At 42.2% G+C, this 27,045-nt stretch overlaps 1 protein-coding gene across 1 annotated transcript; it reads right to left on the bottom strand.

Moving 5' to 3' along the window:
• Window positions 1–4,734: 4,734 nt before the first annotated feature.
• SET (SET nuclear proto-oncogene) lies at window positions 4,735–12,730 on the bottom strand. Its single transcript, XM_076355809.1, has 8 exons — window positions 12,361–12,730; window positions 10,876–10,933; window positions 9,732–9,874; window positions 8,903–9,006; window positions 8,612–8,725; window positions 6,881–7,051; window positions 6,634–6,780; window positions 4,735–5,627 (listed from the first exon to the last, which is right to left on the bottom strand). The coding sequence occupies exons 1-8, from the start codon at window positions 12,713–12,715 to the stop codon at window positions 5,604–5,606; spliced, it is 1,116 nt and encodes a 371-aa protein (XP_076211924.1). The 5' UTR covers window positions 12,716–12,730; the 3' UTR covers window positions 4,735–5,603.
• Between the last annotated feature and the right edge of the window lie 14,315 nt (window positions 12,731–27,045).

Raw genomic sequence — 27,045 nt, 5'->3', positions numbered from 1 at the left:
AAACACAGCCCCATACCAGCTACTGTGAAGAAAATTAACTCTACCCCAGCCAAAACCAGCACATTATTGCTTTCAGGTGGTAAAGACCATCACTTGTAAGATTCCCCCCTCAGCAGTGTTGTGTAGTATTATTAGTGCACTAGTATGCTTTTTCAGTCCTAGAGCAACACACAGCTTTGAGTTGGAATGCATCCGGAGGTTATCGTATTCCCACATACAAATTTAGAAATATACTAATAAACAGAAATGTTTTCCTTTTATTTAATTAGAACAGTTTTTCCTAGCATAAGCATTTTGTAAATGATCTGCAACTGAATAATTAGTAAAAGGAAATCACCAGAAAATGTAATATTTAAATCTAGCTTAACGGAGTTGAATCAGTAAAGCCTTAAACATCTATAAAACCTTTGAACATGCTCCGTTGTTAATAAAGCAAGTGCATTAAATTAATATAAACCCTTCTGGAACCTGTTGCTATTTGTAACATGGTCCAGGCTCTGTTTAGTGTTTAAGGAATGATTTTAATTAGACTGTTCATTCAGTGGAAATCCTGGAAAAAGGAAAGTCAAACTAGTAGGTGTGGACTGAGTTTCAGAGGAGCAGGGACACTACCATGCCTTCAGTGGACAAAGCCCATCCGAGCAGACGGGGGTCAGGGCTGCATTTGGCTCGTTTAGTGGGAGAGGTTTGGTGGGAGCTCTTGGTGGGGCGGTGGCTGCAGAGGTTGGTTTGCTGCCCTCGGGGTTCACACAGGGGCTTCCCCCTCTTTCCTTCAGGTCTCGTACCCTCCGGGTGAGGCATGGCGAGGGCTGGAGGGGCAGTTCAGGGAGCTGGAACAGTCGTCTGAGAACCATCTGGCTGAACAAGCCCCCCAGCCTGGAGGGATGGGGCTGGTCAGTGGCTGACCCTCAGGGCGCGGGTGATCCCGGAGGCAAGGAGGATGCATGCTCTGGCTTCGCAGCCCTCTGTTTCCCCCCCTGGTCAGAGATGTCCCTGGCTATCCAGCACCCCAGCTGGGGCCTCAGCCCATCCCACGGGCATGGTTCAGCTGTCCTCTGCAAATCCTGCGGATGGAGGGGGCCGGTGTGTGGGATCAGCAGTTCCTGCCCACTCGGCAACCTCTGTCCCACGGGAAGACACGAGCGTCGCAGCTGGGAGCGCGACGTGCCTGCCCAGCCCTTCCAGGATCCCGCAGAGCACGACTCCTCCGGGTGCCGGGGATACTCCCGGGGCTGGGCCAGCCCTCCAGGTGCGGCTCCTGCCTAGGTAGTATCATCGCCGGGAGGAGGGAGCGTGTGACCTGCCCGGGTGGGCGGGGGCAGGGGGCCGCGGTTTCCGAACCGCGGGTCGGGGCGGTCCCGGGATCGAGCGGCGTGGTCTCTTTCGGGCGCCTCCCGGAGGGGGTGTTGGGGTTGGGGGTTAAGGCATGCCCTGCCGTTGAACCGGCAGCCCCTGTCCTCCCCTAAACCCGAGGAGAAGGGAAGTGTGCGGCACCGGCTTGTAGACGAGTTACGGCTCCAGAAAAGCCTCTTGCCGTTTTGCCTGCGGTTATGCGAGCGCTAAAAGCCGGGGGGAAAAGCGCGGGGGAAAGTCGCCCTCGGTTCCCGGAGCCCTCCGCCTTTCACCTTGGCCAACTCTCTCGTTTTACGCTCCTTCCCGGCCAGGGAACAGCCCTCCCGCGTCAGCACGCAGGAGCACCCGGAGGGAGCGCTGCTACAGCCTATGTCGTGTGCTGCAGAAATCCTCCCGGTAGCAGCGGGGCTGCCGCAGCTCCCGGGCGGTACGAGGCCTCGGAGAGCCGGCCCCAGCGGGCACGGCTGTGCCTGGGGGACGCAGGAGCCCCGCCGGCTCTGCTGCGCAAAGAAGCTAAGGCTACTTAGCAGGCACTTGGAGTTATGTCTTACAGGACTCCCGCCGCTAGAGTACATCCACTCAGAGAATGTGATGATCAAAAGATAAGTCTTGGAAGTTTCCATTTTTAATCCAGCAGAAGGAGGGCAAGAGGTTAAGCATAAATCTGTTCCCCGGAGGAAGCAAGCATCTTGTTCCAGTCACTTGTGACCTCCTGTCACTCTTATCGCACTGGGCACCTGATATCCATGAAAGAGAAGCGAGCACTATCAACCTCACACATGAAAGATGATGCCGAGTTTGGGACTACTGATTCTTTTGAAAAAGACTCTTAGAAATGGTAACATTAAGTAACAGTTAAATGTACTTTAATTCCTTCAAACAGAAGGATATCTTGAAGGTACATCAGAGAAGTTATTTCATTAATTTCAGTCTCTTAAAAAAAAAAAAAAGCATGGCTTCAAAATTCAGGAACAGTATCCAATAAACAAAGTACTATCGTTATGCACCAGTTTTAGAGTGTGTGGTACAAAGAGAAGCTTACAGATTCAAATGAATGGCATAAATGACTGAGAAATCGATCCAGATAATGCTTGTTTACAGGGACAAAAACTATGTTGACATGTATGAATAAGCAGACAGATAATCTCTTTAAAAAAACCAAACCTTTCTAACTGTATTTACACACACATGGATGTATTTGCTTTCCTTTGGCACTAGAAATTACAGACAAAAGATTCCATTTTATAAAAATTAAACTTCAAACTTAAAATAAAAATAACCTTTGAGTCATTTAAGTCATACAGCCCCAGCACAGTAGCTTCACCTTTATTAAATTGCTGCCAACTCTGTATTCTAACCCTGGAAATTCAGGCCACAAAGCCTGAATTCAGCTTCCACCTGTGACAAATTTCACTTGGCAAGATTAACTGGATGTGAGGAGCTCAAGCAGCCGTGGGGAATTAATGACATACAGACATGTTTAATAGGAATGAATCTCCCATTCTTATCCAAGGTCAATGTCTACCTTTAAATGCTCTTTATATGCATATACAAATTAAATCAAGTAAAAATGGACACCCATTACATATATTCAGCCAAATTAGACATTAAGTGAACAGTCAGAGCACATGACAGCCATCTGTAGTATTTCTTCAATGTTGCAGAGATGTGTTAATCCCTAATCATTTCCATTGCTAGGAAAAAAAAAAAATTAAGATTACACTTAACAAATATGATTTATTCTTTTAGCACGTTAGTTTACTCTTTAGCCATTGCCAGGAGTAAACCTTAAGTTTCACAGGAAGTTCAGTATTATCAGTACAGTAGCAAGAGTGTTATGGCACCCTGTAAAATCCTAAAGAACGTGCAAGAAAAATCTCAGAAGTAGCATTTCATTATCCAGACTTCTCATTTCTTGTTCATGGTATTTGACTTTACAGAACCTGAAGCTTTGATTACTTTCAAAACAGTTTTTATAGGTTTTCTGCTAGTAGCCAACAGGGGTGTAACAACAATGGCACAGTATTTTTCCTAAAGCATTAAAGACTAGGAAAAAATTCTTTTCTTTGAAGAACTACAATCAATTAGGACTACATACAAATTAAGTAACGAGGCATCAGGGCAAGTAATAGTGCATCGACCCTCTACCACAACAGGAAGTGGTTTTCAATCTTACAACAAAAAGGAATCAAATGAAAAAGAATCTAAAATTTATACACTTCGTAGGTTTTGTTCCTTCTCTCTCTAGACGGTGAGAAACCATTACCAATTAACATTTCACTTTGCTCTGCAAGCAGGATCAGGGCAGACGCTTTCGCTGAGATGGAATAAAGTAAATGGTTGCCTTATTTTTGCATTGATCACATGCAGACTGGACGTCGCATTGTCTCCGATAACTGGATTGAATCCAAGCTGGACCAGACACTTACAGAATGTTTCCCCCACGCATGTTATTTGGGCATGTCTCAAATAGAGATTAATCTTGTTCTGCTAAGTGTATTCTTAAGCATCAAAAAAAGCTGAATTTGACTATAGCAAATTCTGTGAGGAAAAGGAATCAGAGAATATAACAGCAAGTCTTCCCAGAAGACAGTCTTTTCTACACATCCAAAGAGAACTAGCTGTTTGAATTTTAGATAGCTGATACAACACTTTTTTAAATATTTCAAAAGCACAGCATGTTAAAACAACTTTCATTACACTTTGTGGAATACCAGTACCAACAACCTCTATGTGAAATTGTTACAAGCTACTCAAATGCAGTCTCTTTAAAATGAAAAAGAGTACAGTATATCTAAAGCATATATACATGCTGCTACCAAGGAAAGAAAGCAGCGAAGTAGCAACTTTTTATACACGAGCTTCGCTAAGAATCTTGCTCTTGAAATAGCCCCAAAATTAGCTTGCATTTAAGATTTATTTTCAACTGAAAAGACTTACAAAAAGAGCCAATCTTATTATAAGACCCCTTGGTCTTTTTATTCTGAGCTTGCATGATGTTTTCATGCAAGCTGATTTACTGGAGATACAGTACTTCAAGTTACTACTTAAAAAAAAAAATCTAAGAATCAAGTGATTTTTCTTTTTGCAAAACATGAATATAAACCTCTGTCTTCACACAAGGCATATGCACCTACAGCCCTGTCTTACAGAGTTAGGTAATTCAAGAAATGGAGTGTGCAGTAGTAACTACCAAATGAAGCACTTTACAAGTACTAAAATAGTGGAAACTAAATGAACTAATTATCAGTCCACGCAACCACAACGTTGCATTGCACTACATAAATACTGACCAAATGCCCCCAAAAATGCCAAGAAACTACAACCAAGTTCAAAACAGGGTATTAAAACTGTTTCTTTCAGTGAAGACCAACCAGTCCCTTTGTGTACACATTTAGTTTTATTGTAACAAAGCAACTTGTACACTTTAACGTTTAAAACTGAGCATCTTTCTTTCCTTTCCAGTGAAACAAAAAAAAAAAGAATTTAAAAATAAACAAGAACAAAATTACAATAGAGAATGTCAATTCCAAATAAGATCCTACAGGTTCTGCTGATTCTCCATCAAGTGGCAGGGCTCAAAGTCATCATTAGGAGAAGATTTTATTTTAAAAGTGTCATCTTAAACTGCAAGGATGTTTGTTAAACATCACAATTAAACATGCCAAAGGAGAAGAAGCCATGTTGTCAAAATGCCCACTTAACCCACCCAAACATCTGAAACCCACCCCAGCTGACCTTCTATAACCCCATTTTTTTTTATTTTTTTCTTTTTTTTAAACAAGAGAAAGTAGACAGATACATGTTGGTAAATGCTAACTGTCCATATTCACATAGAGACACAGTGTAATCTCTGAGCCCAATATACAGAGAAAGAAGGAAAAAAGCTAGATTCTATGCACTACTACACAGGGGCCTAGCACTCTTCAGCTTCCAGCAGAGTGAAGGGAGCAGAAGGTTTTCTTTTTTCCCACAGAACATGGTGTGTTGATTCCATAAACAGTTTTTGTTTTGAGACAGAAAGGGATAAAAATGAACTTGAAACAGAAACTGGTAGATTCTTTTCCACTGTATTCTGCTCAAGGTATTTCCCCCAAAATAAATTGTGAACCATGGTGTAGAGGAGAGAAAAAGAGACCTCAAGAGAACAAGGCGACTGAGCACAAGAAAAAAAAGACAGCAACTTGCTCCCAGGGACTGGAGAAAAATTAAAAAGGTAAAAAGGGGGTTTGGAATCCATCAGTGTTCAATTAGTCATCTTCTCCTTCATCCTCCTGTTGAAAGATAAGCAACAATTAAAAAAATCTAATCACTAAACTTCAGATAGCACGAACTTTCAAATGCAGTAACCAGAATGTTTTGCTACCCTACAGACTACAGCCCTACAATGTTACTCATAGCATGCTGTGTGATGACCTCTTTCCCTCTTCACTAGGAGTAGTAGCACTTGCCATGAGTACCTACCTACATAGAAATCAGTTAGTAACTGGATATCCCAATGAAAAAACATGTTTGAAAAAGTACCGTGATTTATAATCATTACAAACATTGACATAACTTTAACATTTACAAAGTGAAGGGGTCATCTTTTTTCCCCTTGTTTTAAACTCTGAAGAGCAAAATGCTTCAACTTTCATGCTAAATTCTAGGTTACATAATAGAGCCCAGTACTCCAGTGCCCACAACAGCCCTCCTATCTCAATACAAGTCATTTTTCGCTGCTGAAATTCAGACACACCACGCCCAGTTATGAGAAACAAAGACATTCTAAACTTTAAGTTACCAACACCCTGAATGCTGTCCCTAGAATTCCACTTGCTACTAAAGGAAATTTCTAATTCCTGAATCCAACAGAGAGTCTTAGCTAAGCTGGCCATAAGCAGAAATAAACCAACAGGTGGGAGGATGACAGAGCTGGATGCATCAACAGAAGCTATTTACAAGTAAAGCATTGCTAGAATGTTCACTAATTAAATAAGAATTTTGTTATGCTAATATCCTAGTTCTTCTAGAGCACTTCCCTTACAAGTTTACTAAAACTACTTATTTGCACTGTCTCTCATATAGACAAACATACTTATTACTACACTGAAACCACTCCACAAGTTAAGGTAGTAACAGTTCTGCTTCTCCCCTCCAAACACCTTGTCAGTGATCGTACAGAAAAGAACTATTTTACCTTTGTAACAATGGCTCACTATTCTTACAAGATCCCTCTTATAAACTTCTTTTGATTCTTATACACCAGAGATGGAAGGGGTAAGGGGTAAGATTACTCACCTCTCCTTCCTCTCCCTCATCATCATCTTCATCTTCCTCCCCCTCATCTTCATCTCCTTCTTCGTCAATATCCTCCAATCCTTCTTCCTCTTCATCATCATCATCATCCTCTTCTCCCTCCCCTTCTTCATCATCCATATCAGGAACCTTAAAGACACATATGCAACATTAACTACAGTGATCAAATTCACTTTCACCTGCACAGTGCTATTACGGGTATGGATCAACAACTCAGTGCTATTCCTACCAAGTAGTACTGTAGCGGATTTGGCCAGATGTCATCCTTGATGACTTCTCCTAGTTCATCAGCCCCTGCATCGGAGTGGTCAGTGAACCAGGTAAAGAAACTTTCTGGCTCTTCATGCTGCCTCTTCCTACTGGCTTTGTTCTGTGTCTGGCTTGAACGTTTTGTCAGATCCTGAAAACAAAGTTAAGAAGTTCCCTAAGAAGTGGTCTTTACATGGCTTTTTTTTTTTTTTTTTTGAATAAGCACCATTTAGAGATGTACTTGTCTAAACAACTACAAGAAGTCACTTACTACTCCCTTTTTCAGGGATGAGTCTTGAAGAAACATTTGGAACACAAACGACTCACAGAAAAAGATACGACTCAGCCACTTGCATTTCTCACGAACATGGGAAAACAGTAAAACCGCCTGTTCCTTTTAATGACCTCCACTGAAATACTGAAAATTCACAGGATCTTGCATTTGATTTATGCTTCCCTATCACAGGGAAGCACCAGTATGACAAGTGTTTAATGATATATCAGACTTAAAAGGTCTCACAATGGCTAAATGCTACTCAAAGTAGCTGTAATTGTAGCTAAATGCTACGACTACTACATGCACACAATTTAAGAAACACTCAGTCTCCACACCTCTAAGCTCTGTCTTTTAACTTGAGGTAAAGAACTGCCTAGCCTTCTTATCCTAAGATTTCCTGCTTTGAAGTCTTGAGGTCATTCTTTGTAGTAAGTCAAAAAAACTACACAAACCACAAAAACATATGGTCACAAGAACATACTTGAGTCCTGTATCTACAACCTTACCCCAGAAGTTTAGTAAGTTTGCAACAATCTGTTTGCTGAGTCTGAAAAGAAAATTACTATCTGCTATTTAAATCCAATCTTTCTTTAATCATATGGTAATTCCAAACTTCTAGTATTTGTTTTCTTGACAGAATCACAACATTTATAGGTTTAGACTGTTTAATGAAGAACAATACCAGAATTCACATTGATTTTGTGGTATGTTGTAAAGATCATTCGGCTAGTTTGTACTGGACTGTAACTTTCTGTACAAGTGCGAAAGTTCTAGTTCAATTAAGTTTTCTTCTCAATCCGAGGGTGACAAAACAAGCAGCAACTTAACTGCAACTCTCAGTTCTACTTTTAAATACTCATTTCAAAATCTTCAGGATAACATGAAAGCGCTCCCAACTTTTACAGAAACTAAGTACAGCAAATTAATTGTGTTTGAATACTGTCTGGATGAAAGACATGCCCACATTATTGTGTGGCTGCAACTTCTACAAAGACGTAGCGTCTGGAAATAAACAGAAAAAAAAATTCACACACCCCTAATCTGACCCCCCAAAACCCTGCTATCCTTGGAATTCCTTATTTAATAGTTATCTTAAGAAAACAACAAAACACAGAGTCTAGATCCACGCCAAAGAGACAAGCTAATGCACTTGTTAATCTCTCCATCTGGTCATACTTGTACTTTCACTGTTTTAATGGTGGTGCTCAATGAGCAAGAGAATTCACTACCGATCTCCATGTCAATAGGGTATTCCAAACCCTGCAAGACAGCCATGAACTCTGTACGTAGAGAGGCGGCAAGGGGGTTGAGAAGGGAAGAAAAGGAGGACAAGGCAGTTTCAATACAAAAGAAAAAGAAAAAAAGGAAAAGGAAAATAATTAAAGTGATGGTATCACACAGAGCAGCAATCATCTCTCCCAGATGCATACATACCTTCCCAGATTTCCATTTGATCTCAGTTGATTTTGAAGATGGGTCTCCACTTTCATTGAGGTGAAACTCTTTGGAGAGAACTTTATTTTCAAAGTATGGATTCTCATCAAAATACTGTAGAGTTGAAAGCAGAGAGTTAGAACCCATATAATGTAAAGACACATGCCAAGTCAAACCTCATATTAAATGGATAACTGAAGAGATTAAATTACAAACTACAACCCAATATGCAATTACATTTAAAAAAACCCTAGAAAAATCACAAGTGAAGGAATTACTTAAAGTACTTACAAAATCTATTCTGTAACCTGATTTGATGTCTTCAAATTCTGTCACCTCGACTCTGGTCAAATAATGCAGTGCTTCCTCATCTTCTTCTCCCAGCAGTGCAGATACTAAGACAGAATTAGGAATCCCACATTAACAAAGCTATGAAATGTTTCATGCAGATGAAATACAGGAAATTGATAGTAAGAGTTGAAAAGCAACAGATCTGTCCAAGCCAACTTCTTGTGGCCCGTTTTTTTTCAAGTCACCAGCCAACAAACTATTGGCATTTGTGTGATTTGCATTTGCTGAGGTGAAAACATTACGTTTGCCTGTTGTAGTTCAACGTTAAAAAGCAGCAAGAGCTACCTGCATACATCTACCCTTGTCTCTGAAACACATTTTCACACATGTAGTTTGCCCAATCTAAGCAGTCTACAAACTTGTTTTGTCCTCTCAGAAAGTCTATTGCCAAGATCCCTAAGGAGCTTGCCTCCAATTAAAAAAAAAAAAAACCCAAAACCCAAACAAACTAGAATCCTTTCTTTTTTTTTTCCCCCTTTAAAGGGCCCAATTCACTAAGAAAAGTGGGAAACCTGTCATTTAAAATGCAGAAAGAAAACCAACGTGGGATTTTAGTGAACAAGATGCTCCTTTGGTCAACAAATGCAAGAAATAAAAAGTTTATAAAATGCACTCTAGGACAAAAAGGAAGCGTTTGCATATGAAGCAGGCTTCCATTTAAACATATGCCCAACAACAATTCTAGAAAACCCTCAGAGCTGCAAGACACTCACACAGCAAGCAAGCAAACACTGAATTTACAGAAAAAAGAGGGCTATTAAGAATATACCTTGCGGGTGGTTGACAAATGTTGTTACCCAGAAATTTGGGATTTTGGCGATCAATTCTGACCTCTTCTGGAAGAATGGTTGGCGGAGTTTATTGTATTTCTGTTCTACTTTCAAAATTTCCTCACTGGCTTGTTCATTCAGTCTGTAATAGAAAGAGCCACATTAACCACAGGTGACAGAACTGAAATTTAAAGATGCATCATCAGTAGTTAGCTAAAAAACAAATGCATCTGATTAGACTAGTCTGCCACATTCAACAAATGAGGTATCTCAAACAAAAATCTGAGGCCCAAACCTGTAACGACTATTAAGAAACACACTACCAGAAGCAATCTCACTGATCTTAAGGAAACATTCTTAACACGTTGTATGTTTTGCAGCATTACACGAGGGACAGACCCTTATTTATGCAAAGCAAAGTAGTATTTACCTCTTAAACATTTTGTCTGCAAAAGACCTGAAGATGGATAACACCTATCACCTGCTCTTTATAACTTCTGGGCAGGCAAGTAAAATCTTAAGACGTAACATTTAACTGGTTTTGTAAAAAGGCAGGGCCCTGATACTGCAACAGCTTCACATGGCCAGAGCCTCAGCAGTCACCTGCAGTCTTTGTAGGACAGTGTGCATGGAGATGGAGATAAGATCCAGGCAAATACTGACACAGAGCCCACAGTTTCAGGATATGAAACTAATGTTTCAGTGACACTTTCTACATATTATTCTACAAGCACATGAATATATAATAAAAAAAAATTAAAATAAAAGCTAACTTTTCAATCAAGTTTTTGGTTCTGCTTACAAACATGAAAATACTTTTGCAAAATAGCATAGACATTAACTTGAAGAAACAGTAAGAAATAAATTTCTATTATCAAAACTATCACAATTAATTTAAAATTTTAAACTCAAGTTCTACCTTTTTAATTATACACAATTAAACAAGAAACCAGGATACTTCTTCCAATTTTTTTATCATACACAAATACCTCTTACAGTTAGTCAAGTCAGAACACAAGTATATCTTGGCGGAGTTTAAAAGAGAGTGAGTACTACTGAGTGCTTACTTTACTAAATATTTTTATTTTTGAAAGTTACATTTTAATTTCTGCTAAAACATTTTAAAAGTTTGTTAATGTTTACCTGTCTATTTCATTCTGTACTTCATCAATGTGTTCAATTGCTTCCTGTTGCTCTTTTTCTGAAAAACAAATGAAAATGCATCAAAATCCCTTCATTCTCAAGTCTGACAAATCACCTGGGGTTTTTGCTTAAGACCTTTTCTAGTGATCTACTTTAGAAGTGCGCAAATATTTCTATTAAATGTTGTAAGTGTTACTAGGCCTTAAACCTTCAGCTACTTCCAGGTGTACTATGGCTGAAGTGCAGAGAAGTTTGACAAAACGGCACTCCGAGCGAGCTTACCCCTAGAAATCACAGCTCACATTCCCCTACACAGTTTTACAAGCCAACTTAAATGCTAAGTCAATCATGACAGATTCATAACAGTTTATCTAAAAAGCTGTAAGCCATATTTGGCGAGACAAACACATTTGAAGGGACATTGAATAATTCAGAGAGGACTGAAATATCAATAGAAATAGCCTAACTGGGAACGCATCACCTTCTAAAAACCAAGAAGAACGTTCGAAAGGACGGTTACAAGCAAAAAAAGACGTCAAAGTCGCCGTTTGGCAATTATTTTCCAATCGGAACTTCCCCTCGGCAACGTCTGGCAAAGGTCTCGGTTACGGGAGGACTGTTTACCTATCGCGCTGGGAGATGAATGAACGGCAGCGGGAAGTCGCTGGAGCAGTGCAGCACGCTCACTCCTCCCCCGCTAAGTTTCCCGCACGGCTCAGCCCGCGGTAGGGGACAGCTCTCCCCGCTCCCCAGCCGCGCGGGTGGGTGCGCTGTCCCCTCCCCACGACGGAGGGGCAGCCGGGTACGGAAAGCACGTGTGCGACCGGAGCTCGCAGCGGGCGCAGCACCGCGGGGCGCGACGGCGGACTTGATGGAAGGAGGAAGGAGAGCGCTGCGCCCTTCCCGCGGCGGCGGCCAGGAGGAAACCCGCGGCGCGGCGACCTTTAAAAATCCCGGAGCTGCCGCGATCGCACGTGGGAACGGCGCGGGCGGCTCCATCGCCGCGCCGCCCGAGCACCGCGTGGCTCCCCGGGCGGGCAGGCCCCGGCAGCGGCGGCGCAGCCGGCGCCGCTCCATCCCCGCGCGGCGGGGCAGCACCACGCGGCCGCGGCGGCGCCGAGACCAGGAGGCGGCGAAGCATCATGGCGGCGGCGGAGCACAATGAGGCTCCGCGGATGCTGCTCCGGGAGGTGGGGCGGGGGGGGTCCCGCTGCTCCGCCAAGGCCGCAGCGCCCCCCGCCCGGCCCCGCCTGCGCCCGTGGGGAAGGAGGCCGGGCCGGGGAGCGGAGACAAAAGGGCGCTAACATGGCCTCCTCCTGCTGCTGCTGGGGCCTGCACATCCGCCCGGCCGACCCCGCGCTCTTCCCGCCTCCGGCCCGGCCGCGGCCCGTGTGGCTGGGGAAAATGGCGGTCGGTGCGGCGCGGTGCGAGGCGGAGGCCGCGGCGGCTGCCGCCATTCCCTTCCCGCCCCCGGCGCGGCCTCACCTGAGGTCTCGTCAGCCCCATCGTGGTTGGAGTTCAGCTCCTTCTTACTGACTTTGGCCGCCGGCGCCGACATGTTGGTGGCTGCGGAGCGGAGCGCGGAGGGAGGGGGGCTGTAACGGGACTGAGCGGAGGGGGGGGCCGGGCACAGACTCCTCCTGCTGCTGCTGCTGCCACCGCCGCTCTGGCTCCCTCCGCCGCCGGGGCGCTCCCGCCTCCTCCGCCCGGACCTGGGGCTCCCGGATAACAGGGGGCGGCAGCGGCGCTCGCACTGCCTCACGCTCTCCACAGCCAGAATCACCACCACCGCCGCCTCCTCCTGCTGCTGCTGGCGAGGGGCGGGCAGCGCGGCGCGCATGCGCAGCCCCCCCCTCCGGGGCACGGAGGGGGGGACGGCGGCCGCAGCGCGCAGGCGCACCAAGCCCCCCTCCCGGGCGCTGGGCGGTGGGCGGCAGAATGCGCAGGCGCGCTTCGCCCCCCTCCTTGAGAGAGGGCGAGCGCACCGCTCTGCGCAGGCGCCGACACCGCCTCCTCGCCGCGGGCGGCCCGCGCGCAGCCGCAGAGAGGCCCCTCGCCAGCCCCGCCCCCGCCGGCCGCCCCACGCTGGGCGCCCATTGGCCGCGCCTTGCGCCCTCGGAGGGAGCGGGGGGCGGGCCTCGGCGCGGAGACACAGAGGACGGCGCGAGAGGCGGGAGACGGGGGGGGGGGGGGGGGGGGGGGGGGGAGTGGGGCGGTGGCGCGCGCAGGTGTGCGTGTGGGGGGCGCGCATGCGTGCGCGCGCCGCGGCCGTTGCCCGCCGCACGTGGCCGCGCGCCCTCGCTGTCGGTGCCGCGCTCGAGGCTTCCGCGTCACCTCACGGCCGCTCCCGCCCTGTATGGAGACGCGGTCGGTGACAGGGTCGATCCCTCTCCTCGCGTGGGGGTGGCCAAGGTCCTCCTGGGGAAAGGGGGCGGGGGGGTGACATTTGGGACCACTGATCCCCAAATGATCCCAAAACGGCTGCTGTCCGAGTCGTCCCACTGCCTGAGGTGGCCCCTCTGGACCAGTCCCAGCACCTCTTGTGCTTGGAGAGGCTGCGTGAGGTGAGGTCCCATTTCCACCCTGCCTTGCTCAGGGGACATGGCAACCCCCGTCTCGCTGCACTGCCTCCCTTAGCTGGAACATGACCCAAAGCAATGACTTAAGATGTTAACATTCTAAGGGCACAGAGGCCCTGTCAGTCACATCCAGCCCACTCGGTTAATGTGGGAGCACAACTCTATAAGGTCATCGAGCCCAGCCGTCTGCCAGCACACCTGCCACTGCAGCAAGAGCAAGCAGACTTTAAATAACCCTTTTTGTCCCTTTCCTGTCCACCTGTCATGGAAGAGCTCATTGCAGCTTCACAGCTACAGCTAACTGTTTTGCTCTTAAAGTAACAGCCAAGCCATTCTTTTCTATTAAAATACACAGTACGTCATTCACAGATGAGTATTACGATATAGATCAGGCTAAGAAGTACGGCTTTGATGAAGTAGGAACTTGCCTTTTGTGTTTGCTTTCCAGTCACACAATATTATCATATTCTCCCTGCTTGTTTCCTTTTTTGTTTCCTCTTCAAGTTGCCCTTCCAATGGACTTATTCAACAAGGCCTGGATTAGTTCCTGCCTCCTCAGAGGTCTTACTATAGTTTTCTGATTCCTGCTCCCACCTGTTGCTTCCAAATCCCAATTGCTTTTTCTTTTGTATTCCCAGCTGTCACTTCCCACCAGCTATGTCCTTGCCTCCATTGCCACCCACAACTGTGGCATGTCCACAATTTGTATTGTGCTTCCCTGTGCAAACAGCAGGCGAGAGGAGGTGCCATCCGTTAGTCCTCTGCTTTCATGTACAGTAATGAGCCCTCTTAACTGCTGGGCACAAAAGGTAAGCAAAACATTGCAACTTTATAAATGCAAGATTATAAAATCCTTTCCAAGAGGGATGTTTTAAGGCCTTCCTGAAGCCCATCACAGTGAGAGAACTTCTCTCATGCTCTGTCTGCAACTCCCAAGATCAATTAATACAGATATCTTCACATTCAGGCAAGGTAAGCTCATGTGTGTAGTTTGGTTTTCTTCCTTCTGTTTCCCTTGAGTGTCTTTACTATGCAGTTGTAGCTGCTTGGGGTTTTTTTTTCCTCTTTTTCTCACCTGTAATTTGCTATTATATTGTCTTTCTCTAGATTAGCCTTTAAAGGTCCACAATTTGAAAATATGGGCCATATGTTTGAAAGCCAGTTCCAAGCAGGAACATGATGATCCAAACGGCATCTGCCTGCTCCCTACTGGAATCCCTTGTTTAGTCTATAAATTACTAGGTATTCCTGAGGTACATGATTAAGGTGTTCTGCTGATGCATTTGAAGTCAAGTAATCGTGAATTTTAACTGCTGTACTCTTAAAAACATTTCCACGATCTGTTTATCCTACCTTAAAACTAGCTATTATACAAGAAAAGAGAGTATATATTAATTATATATATTAATATTAATAGAAACACTTTTTAAGTAATTTTGAGACACAAAATACAACCCTATGCTTTCATGTGAAAAGAGAAAGCAGAGTTCAATTTTTTTTTGAGGAAGTAGTGTTCTTTCACGTAGTTACTTCCCTTTTTTTGCTTGCTTTCTTCAATTTAGTGCTGGTATTGTGCTGTTCCCAGCTTCCTAATAAACCTTTTGTCTTAACTCTTCCTCAGTTCTCTTCCTGTTAGAAAAGTTATGTTAACATCAATACTTCTTCTCCAATTATACATCCTTTCACTCCAACTGACCAGGTACAATTGCTTTAACAGCCTGTATTTTCTGCTTTTCAAAAGAGAGCCTCACTTACACAGTTCAACTGCAGTCTAACTTCTGGGTATGTTTCATAAAAGGTCTCAAAACAACAGGTGCTTACATGCTTCTGGAGCTTGGCTCAAAGACTTTGACAACAATCCACAGAGTGATGCCCTCTCTGCACTCTCCTCCTTGCTTTAGAGAGAAATGAAGTAGTAAAAGTAAGCCACTGAGTTAGAATAGTTGTTGAGCCCTAGGAAGGATGAAAGCAGAGCACCTCCAGCGGCTTTTGCAGCTGAATTGATTTACTGTTTGTTCTTGCTGCATTGTTAACATGTACGCCCAGGAGGAACATGACTCAAATATTTGTGAAGAAGCGAGTAGCAGCACAACTCTCAACTCTGTCTGAAACTGTTCCTTTGAGTAGGTACCCCAAACCCCATGTAGTTTCATTAGAAAGGAAGGAAAATGGTATCTAGATTGTATAAAGCCTTGTTGTTACATAAGTTACCTGCTGTTACACAAGATTTTCAGAAATGACGTGATGCTTAGAACTAATATGTAACCGTGTTTAATATCTCTGCTACTATAACAAAAATAATAAATACTTAGAGATTTAATTGATAAATATTCAGTTACCTGCCTTCACTTCTTTCTAATGCTTTTCACTATCTGTAGCTAACCTCTAAGGCAGTTTTAGTCCTTGAGTAACTGTTGAGGGGTTGAAATGTAGTTACAATGCTATGATATAGGGGGGGTGAATGTATTTAGAGAAGATGATGTCCTCCTCTCATCTTCTCGTAAGACCTTTCTCAGCTCTGATTACATCACATATAATAGAACAGTAACATTTTTTCCTGAACTATACTGTCCAAGTAGCTATGCTGCCTATATCACAAATAGCTCTTTTCCCTCCGTATTACAGTTAGTATTCCTGCTTTTGTTTGAACTTCCCATGGCACAGTTCAAGTTGCAAAACTATATGTGGCATCTTTCAAACTCAGTGCATGAGTACTCTGCTGTTGACAAATAAGGGAGTTAGATCATTGCCATCTTCCGGATGGCAATGACTTTGTCAGATGAATGAAGAAAATTGTGTTAGCTTTCCTTTATGTATATTTGGATATATGGGGGGTTTGGCAGCAGCTGATAATGATTAATGGCCTTACAGTTTACATAGAGGGTAGCAGTAACTGCATGTTTTTCTCAAGAATTGAATAAACAGAGCTTCTTCGTAAAGATAATCTCATATTTGCTCCTTGATGTAAAAGTTCAGATCTCCCAATATTTCTTTCCTTAGGTATGTTACTACAAGACAGAGACATAATTGGTAATCACGCTTAGTTTCTGGAATGTCAAGTCAGCTATAAATTTTAAACACGAGCCCCTGATTTGGGAAGTGAAATCAGAAAATGTGCTAAATCCTCTCAAATACAATGTAATGATGTGTGAAAAAGAAAGAAGAGTACACTTCCAAGTATTTCTGCAATGCAAAATGGGCATACATAAAATCATGCAAGTCAATATAAATAATAGAATAGAATAGAATAGAATCATTAAGGTTGGAAAAGACCTCCAAGATCATCGAGTCCAACCGTCAACCCAACACCACCACCCACTAAACCATGTCCCTAAGCAACTTACGTTTTTATAGCCTTCCATCCCAAAGAATCTCACAGCCTTTACAGACATTATTGTAGAGAAATATAAAACAAGGATCATTTTACCACTGCTGAAATGCAACCAACTGCTTAACAATTGTACATCTATGCTGGGAGCCTGGTCTTCCACAAAGAACTTGCAGACTTGGGCTCTGTAGTAGGAACAATGATTCCCCCTTGGAGTGCAAGACAAAATTTGTTAGAGTATATTAAAGCTTTCAAGTTACTGAGTACACCAGGGAGTTGAAGGCTGCACAACATCTCAAGCACACATAAGCTTGTACTTGATAGTAAAGTCTGACTGGCATATCAGTGCTTACTCTAAGCAGCAGGCAGAGGCACACCGGCTGGTTTGCTGCGTGTAATCAGTTTGACAGCCCCCAGGAATTGCCGAGTCTCCATGACCCTAGAAAGACAGTTTGGCACATACATTAAACAGTCAAATACCTCCCCTCCAACTGTTTATCCATCTCCACTAGTCACAGACCTTCCCAGTTGAGCACTCACGTTAGAACTGAATGGTTAGATAATGACGGAAGAATCTTCCACGTGTCCTCACAGTTGTTGCAGTTTAAACCCTCGGATGAAAATATTTCTGGGCTGGTAACTGCTTTTGAAGCAGGATGGCGGTTCAGTAACACAGACGACAGGGAGTGGCTAATAGTATGTAGCTGAATAAATCCAGTGATTCTATTTGGATTTTTTTTTATTTATTTTTTGTAAAGTTCCCATTAGACATAGTTGCTAAACCTGATTTTTATTTTTTCCTATACCAACATTTTTAACTTACCAGAGCACTTCCTTGTAATCTATGAAGAGCTGGATGGTCATGTAACACTTGTGCTCATTCCCAGATACTAGAGACAAAGAGGCAGTCAAAATATTCTTAAAAATCTTAAATGAAATTCAAAGTCAATGAAATCTAAGACACTTCTGAACATGAGACATAAGCTTTCCAGATATGTGGGTGCTTAATGTTTTCCTCATATTTTTCATGTAAGGTGTACAGTTGTGAATTTTGTAGGGAGCTGAACTGATCTGTGCCTTCCAAAATATTAGGGGAAGTTGTTTACTGGAAAATTCTCTTGAAGTTACATTCTGCATTGTGAAATTAAGAGTCCCTGCCGAAAGAGACATTTGATCGGAGGAGTTTCCTGCCCTTCTTGACTTTCATTCAGATTTTATATCTCAGACGTTGATGTTGTCCTGTTCCTTGGCTTAGATGGAGCCCTGTGGCTGTTAACTACCGATCGACTGTGCCAACAGACACATACATAGATGCTGTTATAAATCCAGCGCTACTGAATTGCAGTTTCTAAAAGCAAAAATGTTTAAATATCAACTTGTCTAGATGTGCTACTACCACTTCCAGATGTGAATATCCATCTCCTCTTGCCTGAGGAGTTCACAGTCCAAGATGGGATCTGAAATGTACAAAAGTTTTGTTTGGAAACATGTATTGGCATATGCAAATGTGTCTCTTCACTATCTGCAACACCTGCAGGGTGTTACAAGGGCAGATATTTAGATTTCATTGATGCTGTCACACCAGTGGATGTTCAAAGCCTACTCATAGGGATACACAATTATTAGTTTTGCAGGACAGTACTGGAGCCAATCCATCCTGCACTGAGGCAGTGGAAGACTTCAACCAAGCTTAATACAACTACAGTTTCACAGAAAATGTCTGAAACCAAGATGTTTATTTGGAATCATCTAGTGATTAAATAATATGTTGTGGTTGGCTTTGTTTTTACGTTTGAGCCTTTATTTTACTACATACACTCCTGCGTAATGAAAGCTCTAAACAGAAGTTGCTGGAAAAACTTGCCACTTACAAGAAGTATTCCTAGGTAGAACGATCAATCACAAATACAGACACTTTCAAACTGGAATGCTGCAGTATTTATACTGGGAGTTATTCTGGAATAGCTGTGCCAACCAAATTTTTATGTAGAAGGCCCTGAAATAATTCACAGGGGAAGTAGCTGCAGGTCGTCGATTTCGTTCAGTGGTGGTCTGTCTGAAGAAAAGCTATAATTTCCTCACAGCTAGGGCAGAAGCTCTAGTGCTAGATAGAGTCCTTCTAATGAGACACAATAGATACGGATAAAAAATCATGGAAGTTACAGTATTATAAATTTATATGAATGCTGAATTTAAGTTTTAGGATAACTACGCAGTAGGGGTAGAGCACTGTTGAGGACTAGGAAAAACTATACTTTGTTCTTTTGTGGGTTCTCCTGCAAGAATACTTTCAGGTGATCCTCTCCCTCTTCTCCACTCACGGGAATATTAAGAGGGAGCCAACTTTTCTACAAAGAGAATTTATGAACATTTGCTTTCCAGGATTTTAACTCTGGCCAATTCCTGAAAGTCTTATTTATCATCTCCTCAGTCCTACAACAGGAAAACTCTTGCTGAATCCTAAACAAAGTTGAGTAACACTTCAAGATTTGGTCCCTCAGGAATAACAGTAGAGACTAAAATTTTACACTATGTGTATTCCATCCATTGTCTTGTTACCAAGTGGCAGCTGTTTTTGTGGGAATCATTAAAAACTTCCCTTGTTACGTAGAGCACTATCGATATTTGAACTCTCAGGGGGAGTAACCTCTGTTTCTATCCAGAAAATATCAGATTAAAATAAACACAGGCAACATTGCTCAGTGAAGAGTGAGTACGTTATTTACAGTTCTGTAGTTTCAAGATGGCATTATTCAAACATTTGCAGTGTGTCTTGAGTCTTGTGTAGGAGTATAGTGACAAAAGGTGAAACAAGAGGAAAATATGTAGGGATCTGTCATACAGTTTTTGCTATAATAATACATTGTACACATTATTCTTTTCATCTGAGAATGTCAAAGCTCATTAAAAAAATCTAGTTAAATATAAAAAGCTCTGTGAGGAAAGTAATTCTTTTATTGGTAGGTTAGCTGAATGCCAGAGTTATTCAGAGTTATTCCTCATTAGAGCTGGAGACAGAACTCAGGAATAGAACTAGTCTCCAACTTCAGCTACATAAAATGCTGCACGAGTTGCCAACAATGAAGATCTGCAAGTGGAATTTGGTTAATTGTGTCAGTCTGTAGGAACGCTTATTATTTTTTGGTATTACAATAGCTCTGAGAGTCCTGAGAGTTCTGTGACTGTGATCCATTTGCGCAAGGTGCTATCTGAACACAAAGCAAAGAGGTGGTTCTGGCTTGGAAGAATGTAAAGTCTTTCAGGACATAGTTTGACAAACTATTTTTTGGTAGAAGTTCCTACTTATGCATTCCCCACCACACATTCCTCCCCTCTTCCCCTTCACACTGTCCCTGAATTGTGCCAGTGCAGGTTTTTTTGTGTAGCCCCATGTTAAATTGAATCAGGAAACTGATTTCAATTAGAAATAGTCCTCATAAAACACATTTATTTTTAACTCAGACTAGTACTGTGGTCTGGTTCCCTGGTGCAGATACGTGAACAATGTTAAAAGAAAAAGGGTCCCACGAAGGCAGGAATGAACAAGGAAAGGGTAAGGAACAGGTTGCGTAAGTTTTGCTTACTTAGAAGAGGTGTTTGTCAAACTGTGCCCTTAACTTAGCCTAACCATGACAAGGTTGCAATTGTAACGGGTGTGAAAAAACAGCAATTTTTTTTGGTAAGTTTTGCTTAAATTAACACAAGCAAGTGGAATATATCAATAAACAACATAGCAGATCTGCCACCTCAGGTGATACTGTAAAAGTTTTCATAGTAGAATTTAATCATTGACAAAAAGTCATCCTTCCCCTTTCAGATTCAAAAATAACATCTCTCAGAAACACACAAAGGAAATAACCTTTAAACTCCATGTTTGTTTTTGCAGTGGTATGACTGGAAAGTAATTTCATCTGCCTTTACAAAGCGGGGGGGGATGTAAAACAAAGTAGAGACCATTTCCCTCCCACCACAGTCGTACATCTGTTATCTGACTCACCGCTTCTGGGATTCCTTCTGGCAGCACTGGTTTTATTGCACTGAAAATTCAAGCATGTGAAAATATTCCCTAATTTCAGGTTACTTTGTTCACTGTTTCGTTCAGGTCAATATTCCTTCCTTTAGAGGTTTGGAACTGAACATTCAGAAAGTGCTGGATATTGCTGTTCTTAAGCCTTGTGAGAAGGACCAGCTCAGTGGAAAGGAAGGGGGAGGGAAGGGAGAAATGAAAGGGGAGGAGAGTCCATATCTGAAGAGAGACTCCAGACTAGAGAAATTTTACTGACATCCATTCAGTATCCAGCAGGGTCTCCTTCAAGGGCTTTTACTGAGATCCAAAGGCCCTTGCAATTCACAGAGGCATTTACATGCAACGTTGCCCTCTGGGAGCTAAGGTATAACTGTACTCCTGGATAATAATAACAAAGAATACTACCAGACTCCTATTGAAATGTCAACCAGGCACTACTGTTGTAGAGAGTAACAAAGAGATGCTAATATAATTAATTATGAAGCCTCAGTACCCTCATTAACACATCTTTAGTGCCTAGATCTTTGAAAATCAGCTGTATAAAGTGACTGTCAGAGTTAATTCCTATAAATTGCCTCCTGTCACATCCCAGCACTGCAGCAAGTGCTCTCAGGCCTTGTTGATGCTAAGAAATCCGAGGGTTTTTTTTAGTACTGATGCAGTTATACTGGTGTTATTAAAGGTATAAGCTGTTGCATAAGCAGGAGTTTGCCGGGCTAGAATAGAGCAACATAAAAATGCCTTTAGTCAATCCAGCTTCCACAACTGGTAGCATAAATAGGAAAAGTTTGAATCAATTAAATGGAAAACTAAGGACAAAAGAAAAACAGGAATTAAAGGTGTCACATAATTTGGCATTAAAATGTTTCTGGACCTTTTTTTAAATTTGAGGATCGCAGCCAGTTTATAGCTCTCCCTCCTCCTACTGCCTTTACGACAGCATTTCAGCTCCAGGCCTCATTCCAGTGCATCTTCCCTCCCCACCACTCCCGCTTACAAATATATATTTCAATAGACTTAGGCTACATGGAGTTCCAAAACCAGCATGTAATTGGTGCAATTGTCTTTTACACTTCGCCACAGAGCGCCACATTCATGCCTTCTTAAGCCCTGTTTTGTCATGTTTGCACTCTTTTTTTTTTAAGTTAGACTGGCATCAGTACTTGTGTTGGGAACCCTACATACACACTAAAGAAAAAAGTTACACAAACTGGCTATATTGGTAGTTCATTATTTCTGAGTACTAGACTACTATCCTGTCATTCTCCTAAAAGAGAAAGGTGCCGTCTTACAGAGGCAATAAAAAGAAAGTGATCATTACAAATCACTTGGCATTTTCTGCAGCAGTCAAAACACTCACACTGACATATCCAGTTTGTCTATACAAGATAGTCTGCTTCCCTTAATCTTCCATGTGCTTTAGAGAAGATGATAATCTTTCTGCAGTGCCTAATTTTGTAAAGTTATCTGTGTGTGTGTTTGTATAATATGCTCCAGGGTCCTTTGGGATCCTTGTTATACTTGGGATAACAGACCAATCAAAATGGGATATTTTTATTTGCCATTTCAGAAGTGGCTTTCACACTAAGTGTAAGATGATTTTGCAGGTCTAGCTAAACTGACAATATGCAAACTCTCTAAATGGAGGTGAAATTTCTATCAGTAAAAGGAGTCCTTGCAAATCTGTCTTTCCTACTGTATTAGCTAACATCATGGTAGGAACATTATTTTATTCTCCACTCTTAAATTACATATTCATATCCCAGTAAAGCTACAATGTATTTATTGATCATTCAGTGTTCATAGAAATCATGTATAAGAAATGAAAGTAGCATGCTTGAGATTAAATAAATATATAGATTTCTGAAGAGCTATCAAGAACTATTGTGCAAATTCTGCTTGCTTTACATAAGTATAAACCTGATGGTACTGAGTGGAATGTAACTACTTATTTCTGAATGTCCTTTTTTGAAACAACACCTCTGCAAAGGATAGCCAGTTCTATTCAGATGAGTAATACCTGTCCGCCATGCTTTTTGAGATAGCCAGCTGCTTTATATATATCAATTAAAATTCCAACAACTGTTTGAGATACTGTAGACGTAGTAGAGTTGATGAAGTGAGGCACACAACAGAAATAATTTTTAGCCATGCATGGTTACTGACTATGGGATTAATTTAAGGGATCTCAGAGTTTTCTTCCATGTTGTCAGCACTGCAAAGGGTCAGCTACCTTTCAAGAGTGGCATGCCAGATTGTACTTTTATTTCTGAGATTAGATGGTGGGCATGCTGGTATAAACTCAGCAGGAACTAGAGGCTGCTGAGTCTAAAAGGAGAGAGCCACTGCCAATCACCTTGTTGACAGCATCAAGCCTCTGTCCAAGGCAGAGGCTCCCAGCTGCCACCGAGTTTGGAGCACCATGACAGCCAGGAATTGGGATCCTGAGCCTTTCACAGATGCCTCTTTCGATATGCCATGGCTATTGGTGCTGTGCCAGCTCTTGCTTGCCATTGAAAACCTGCCGGCGTGGTGTCTTTGCGCCCCTGTGGTGGTGGCTTGCTATCACCTGCAACAAAGCAAGCTTTCCCTGTGCTCCTTCCCATTTTGGTTACACTTGACTAAAATCTTTGTCTTATTATCATGAATGTAGGAATGAGTATGGGATAGGCAATACCTGTACAGTGCAAGAAATCATATCCATAATATTTAATAAGGACCCCCCAACTCTTAATTCTACAAAGCATAATAGATCTGTGATTTTAATGGAGATGGATTATTTTTATAACGTATCATGTCTCTAGGTGTAACAGAACTTCAGAAATAAGGCAACATGTTTTCTGCCTAAATTGAAAGTACGGTTTTCAAAGCAAAAAGGGCACAGCATTTGCAGGGACATTTGGGAGGGGGGACAGGGAAAAGGAGGTCAGAAATTAAGGAAAATGCATGAGCCCTTTATGAATGGCACTGGGGAAGCAATAGCTGGAGGATTCACACAGCTTGAGGTAACACAGCGAGTCCACACAAGGACCTGAACCCTCATTAAGCTACTGAGCGTCTGGTTGGCTACACGGATGCTGTGTTCTCAACACTGAACAGTTGTGGTGACCTTTCTTTCCTTCAGGCTTAGTGAATGTGTGAATACCTGATCTTTTAAAATCACAAATCTCTAACAAAAAGAAATAAGATGTGTACATTAGCAATGCATCTATAAAATATGTATCGGATATGGTTGAGTCACGGCTCTGCAGTTTAGGAACTTGTGCCCTGTTCTTTCTTCTGCCATAAATTCCCAGCATGATTTGGCAAGTCATTTAACCCTTAAACTTGAAATTTTCCCTGTCAAAAAATGGCACCAGCAGTTCTTTACCTTGCAGAGCTTTGGCAAGGGTAAAATAATTACTTGTGGTATATTCCAAGTATGAGATGAGGAGTATCACAAGTAACACTGCAGGTAAACAGACCAGTCAACTCACCACTTCTTGGTCTTGCATTTGAACTCCAAAATCACCACCTACAGTAGCATGATAGGGTGCTGCTGTCGCTAAAAACTTTCAGGAATGAGCTACACCAGACTATTGGTGAAACTAAAGAGGTGTCCTTTTAGATAACGCTGCAGATGTAAGGGGCTTCCCAGTAATTTTCCTTTTGGGTAGTATCTCGATTATTTTTCTCTAGAGATATTTCCATTTAACGCAAACCTCTAAGCCTCAGTGAGACTAATTTCTAGATCACTAGAGCAAGCAACCTCACTCTAAAGCAAATGATACTCAAGATCTAGTTCAAAGCTAAACAGTATAGGAGTAACCAATCAGGTATTGTCTGTACCCAAATAACAAGCACAAAATGTCAGCATAAAGCCAGTTCAAACTGTGTGTTGCATACTTGGGTTAATTCAAAGGCAATACAGTTAAGTACCCAGACCTCATCCAAACCAAATTTGTCATGCTAGGCAATACAGTAGTGCACAGGTTTGAAATGAACCATCAGGGAAACGGAATTAGGTCTTGCTGGTTATACTAGCTGGGGAGACAAGTAGGTTCTGGAGTGACAATTCTTTGACACAAACCCTTTTTGTTGTTTGAAGAGTTTTGTTGTTTGGCTGTGGTTTTGTTTTGGTTTTTTTTTTTAAATAAATGAGAACATGTAAAAAGTTCTGTTCCTCTGAGCAGAACCATCAATCAGTAAAAGGCAATGCCTTTGATCCCATTTCAAGCCCTTCACTGCCAATCTAAGCCCCAAGAGCTCTTTCTCATGGCCGGACACTCCATTCTTGTTTGAACTATGCATGTTGTTTTCTTCATCCTTACTTGCATCTGTTTGGGGTGGAGGGAATGGGGGGAAGGTGTAAAAGGGGAAGGCTTAGTTACATGTCTCTATTTTGGGTAGGACTGCTGTTTCAGCTGTCTGGAGCCTCAACAGAACTCAGTTGTTTCATTTATCACAAATGGAGGGCAACTACTGCACCCACTAGTGGGTGAATTTTTACTGAGATGTAGCTTAGAATATTTGTTTTGCTCCGGGTCATAGAAATCATACCCCCAGTGTGCACGCTTATTGTTATATCTCATTCTTTTTTCTGATACTTTCTCCCCCAGTCCTTCTTCCCACACTGCTTTCTCTCTTTACCTCAGTCTTCTCTTGTTCTTGTTTTCTGATGCTGATTTGTTCCATTATGTGAAAGTGAAAACTTTATTAATACTTTGTCTCATGAAACACAAAGAAGAGAAAGCACAGATCAGCACTGTAGTAATAACAGCCACTTTAGAGAGACTTAGTAGCCTCAGACTAGTAACAACCCTCCCCCAATTATCCCCGATTTTACCTTATTTCCAGTCTAATGTGACTATGTCAAAACAAAAATCTCTATGTATCTGATACTGCCATGCCAGAAAGGAAAAGCAAGATGTGATTTATTGAAATACTGTTGATATAATGAAACCCCAGCAAATCAGAGATACTGGAATAAAGACAGATAAAACTGCAATTACTTAGAACAGTCATCTTCTGGAGCTGTTTGCTCCTTTCTCATCCTCAGGGAAGAAAAAGTCCAGACATGCACCACCTTACGGGGAACATGTCCTATATTTGCAGTAACTTTGCATATTACTTGCTGAAAAAAAATTGTTGATTTATTTTTGGTCTGTTTCACATATTCAAATTCCAGTTTTCTTATCTCACTTCACCATCTCAAAAAACACAAACTTTTCTCCTTAAATTCCCTCTGACAAGTTATTTGAAGTTTTTAAATTGCAGTCTGCACTTAACATTTTTATTATGATGCAGACTGTATATAAATTCACACTTGTAATATTTACTCTACTACCAAACAGTAATATTCCTTGGCAGTTCTAATCATACCAATTAAAGATAATTTAGTGATGACTTAAGAAGATCTATTTATAGATGATAAGTCTTAAACATCAAGAACCTCTTAAAAAAAACACTCTGCTATTGGGTTCAAATATTTAGTATCAGTTATTCAACATAAAGTAAACTGAGATAAAAAAATCCCCCTACTTCCTGCATTTAACTATTTGCAGTAGAAAACCTCATCCAACAATGCTTGCTTTCTGTACTTTTAATAGGGCTGCTGAATTTGAATAGAAAATATATTTATTTCACTCATTAAGAGACAGATTATCTTGTCACTGTTTTGCATCTTCAGGCTGATCTCTTAAAAAATAAGCATTTCTCAGTAAGTGCTGTACTAGGATTTCACCAATAATAGCAGCAGAGCACTGTCTTATGATCTAGCAGTCTAGTTCTTGAATGAACACACTGAGGCAGAACACCAAGTGTTTTCTCCAGAGAAGGGACTGGAATCCTGCTGTGACAAAAACAGTACATTGTTTCCAATACTCATGTCTTTCAAAGCCACTTTGTAAACGGATGTTTAAACCACGGTGGAAACAGAAAGCTAGATGAGAGGTAAAGACGGTGAAGTAGTCTCAGACCCACAGCTACAGACACCTGGTTGAAAACCTGAAGAAGAGTTCTAGAGCTGTGGCTTTTGAGACATTTCACTTGGGTTAAAATTGGTAGAAAAGGACAGCAGAGTATACGTTGTCATTAAGTACTGGAATTCACATCCTGACATTTGACCTGATAAAAAATAAGCCATACCACAAAAAAGGACATAAAAAATACCCTTCTTGGTCGAGCCAATGGTCCATCTAGTCCATTATTCACTGCCGTATGGCAGTGACCTAAAGAGAGGTGCCAGGGGCCTGCCT

This window comes from Aptenodytes patagonicus, chromosome 18 (assembly GCF_965638725.1).
Source record: "Aptenodytes patagonicus chromosome 18, bAptPat1.pri.cur, whole genome shotgun sequence".
Taxonomy (NCBI): domain Eukaryota; kingdom Metazoa; phylum Chordata; class Aves; order Sphenisciformes; family Spheniscidae; genus Aptenodytes; species Aptenodytes patagonicus.
Note: the sequence above shows the minus strand (reverse complement) of the source record. Positions and strands in the feature narration are given on the sequence as shown.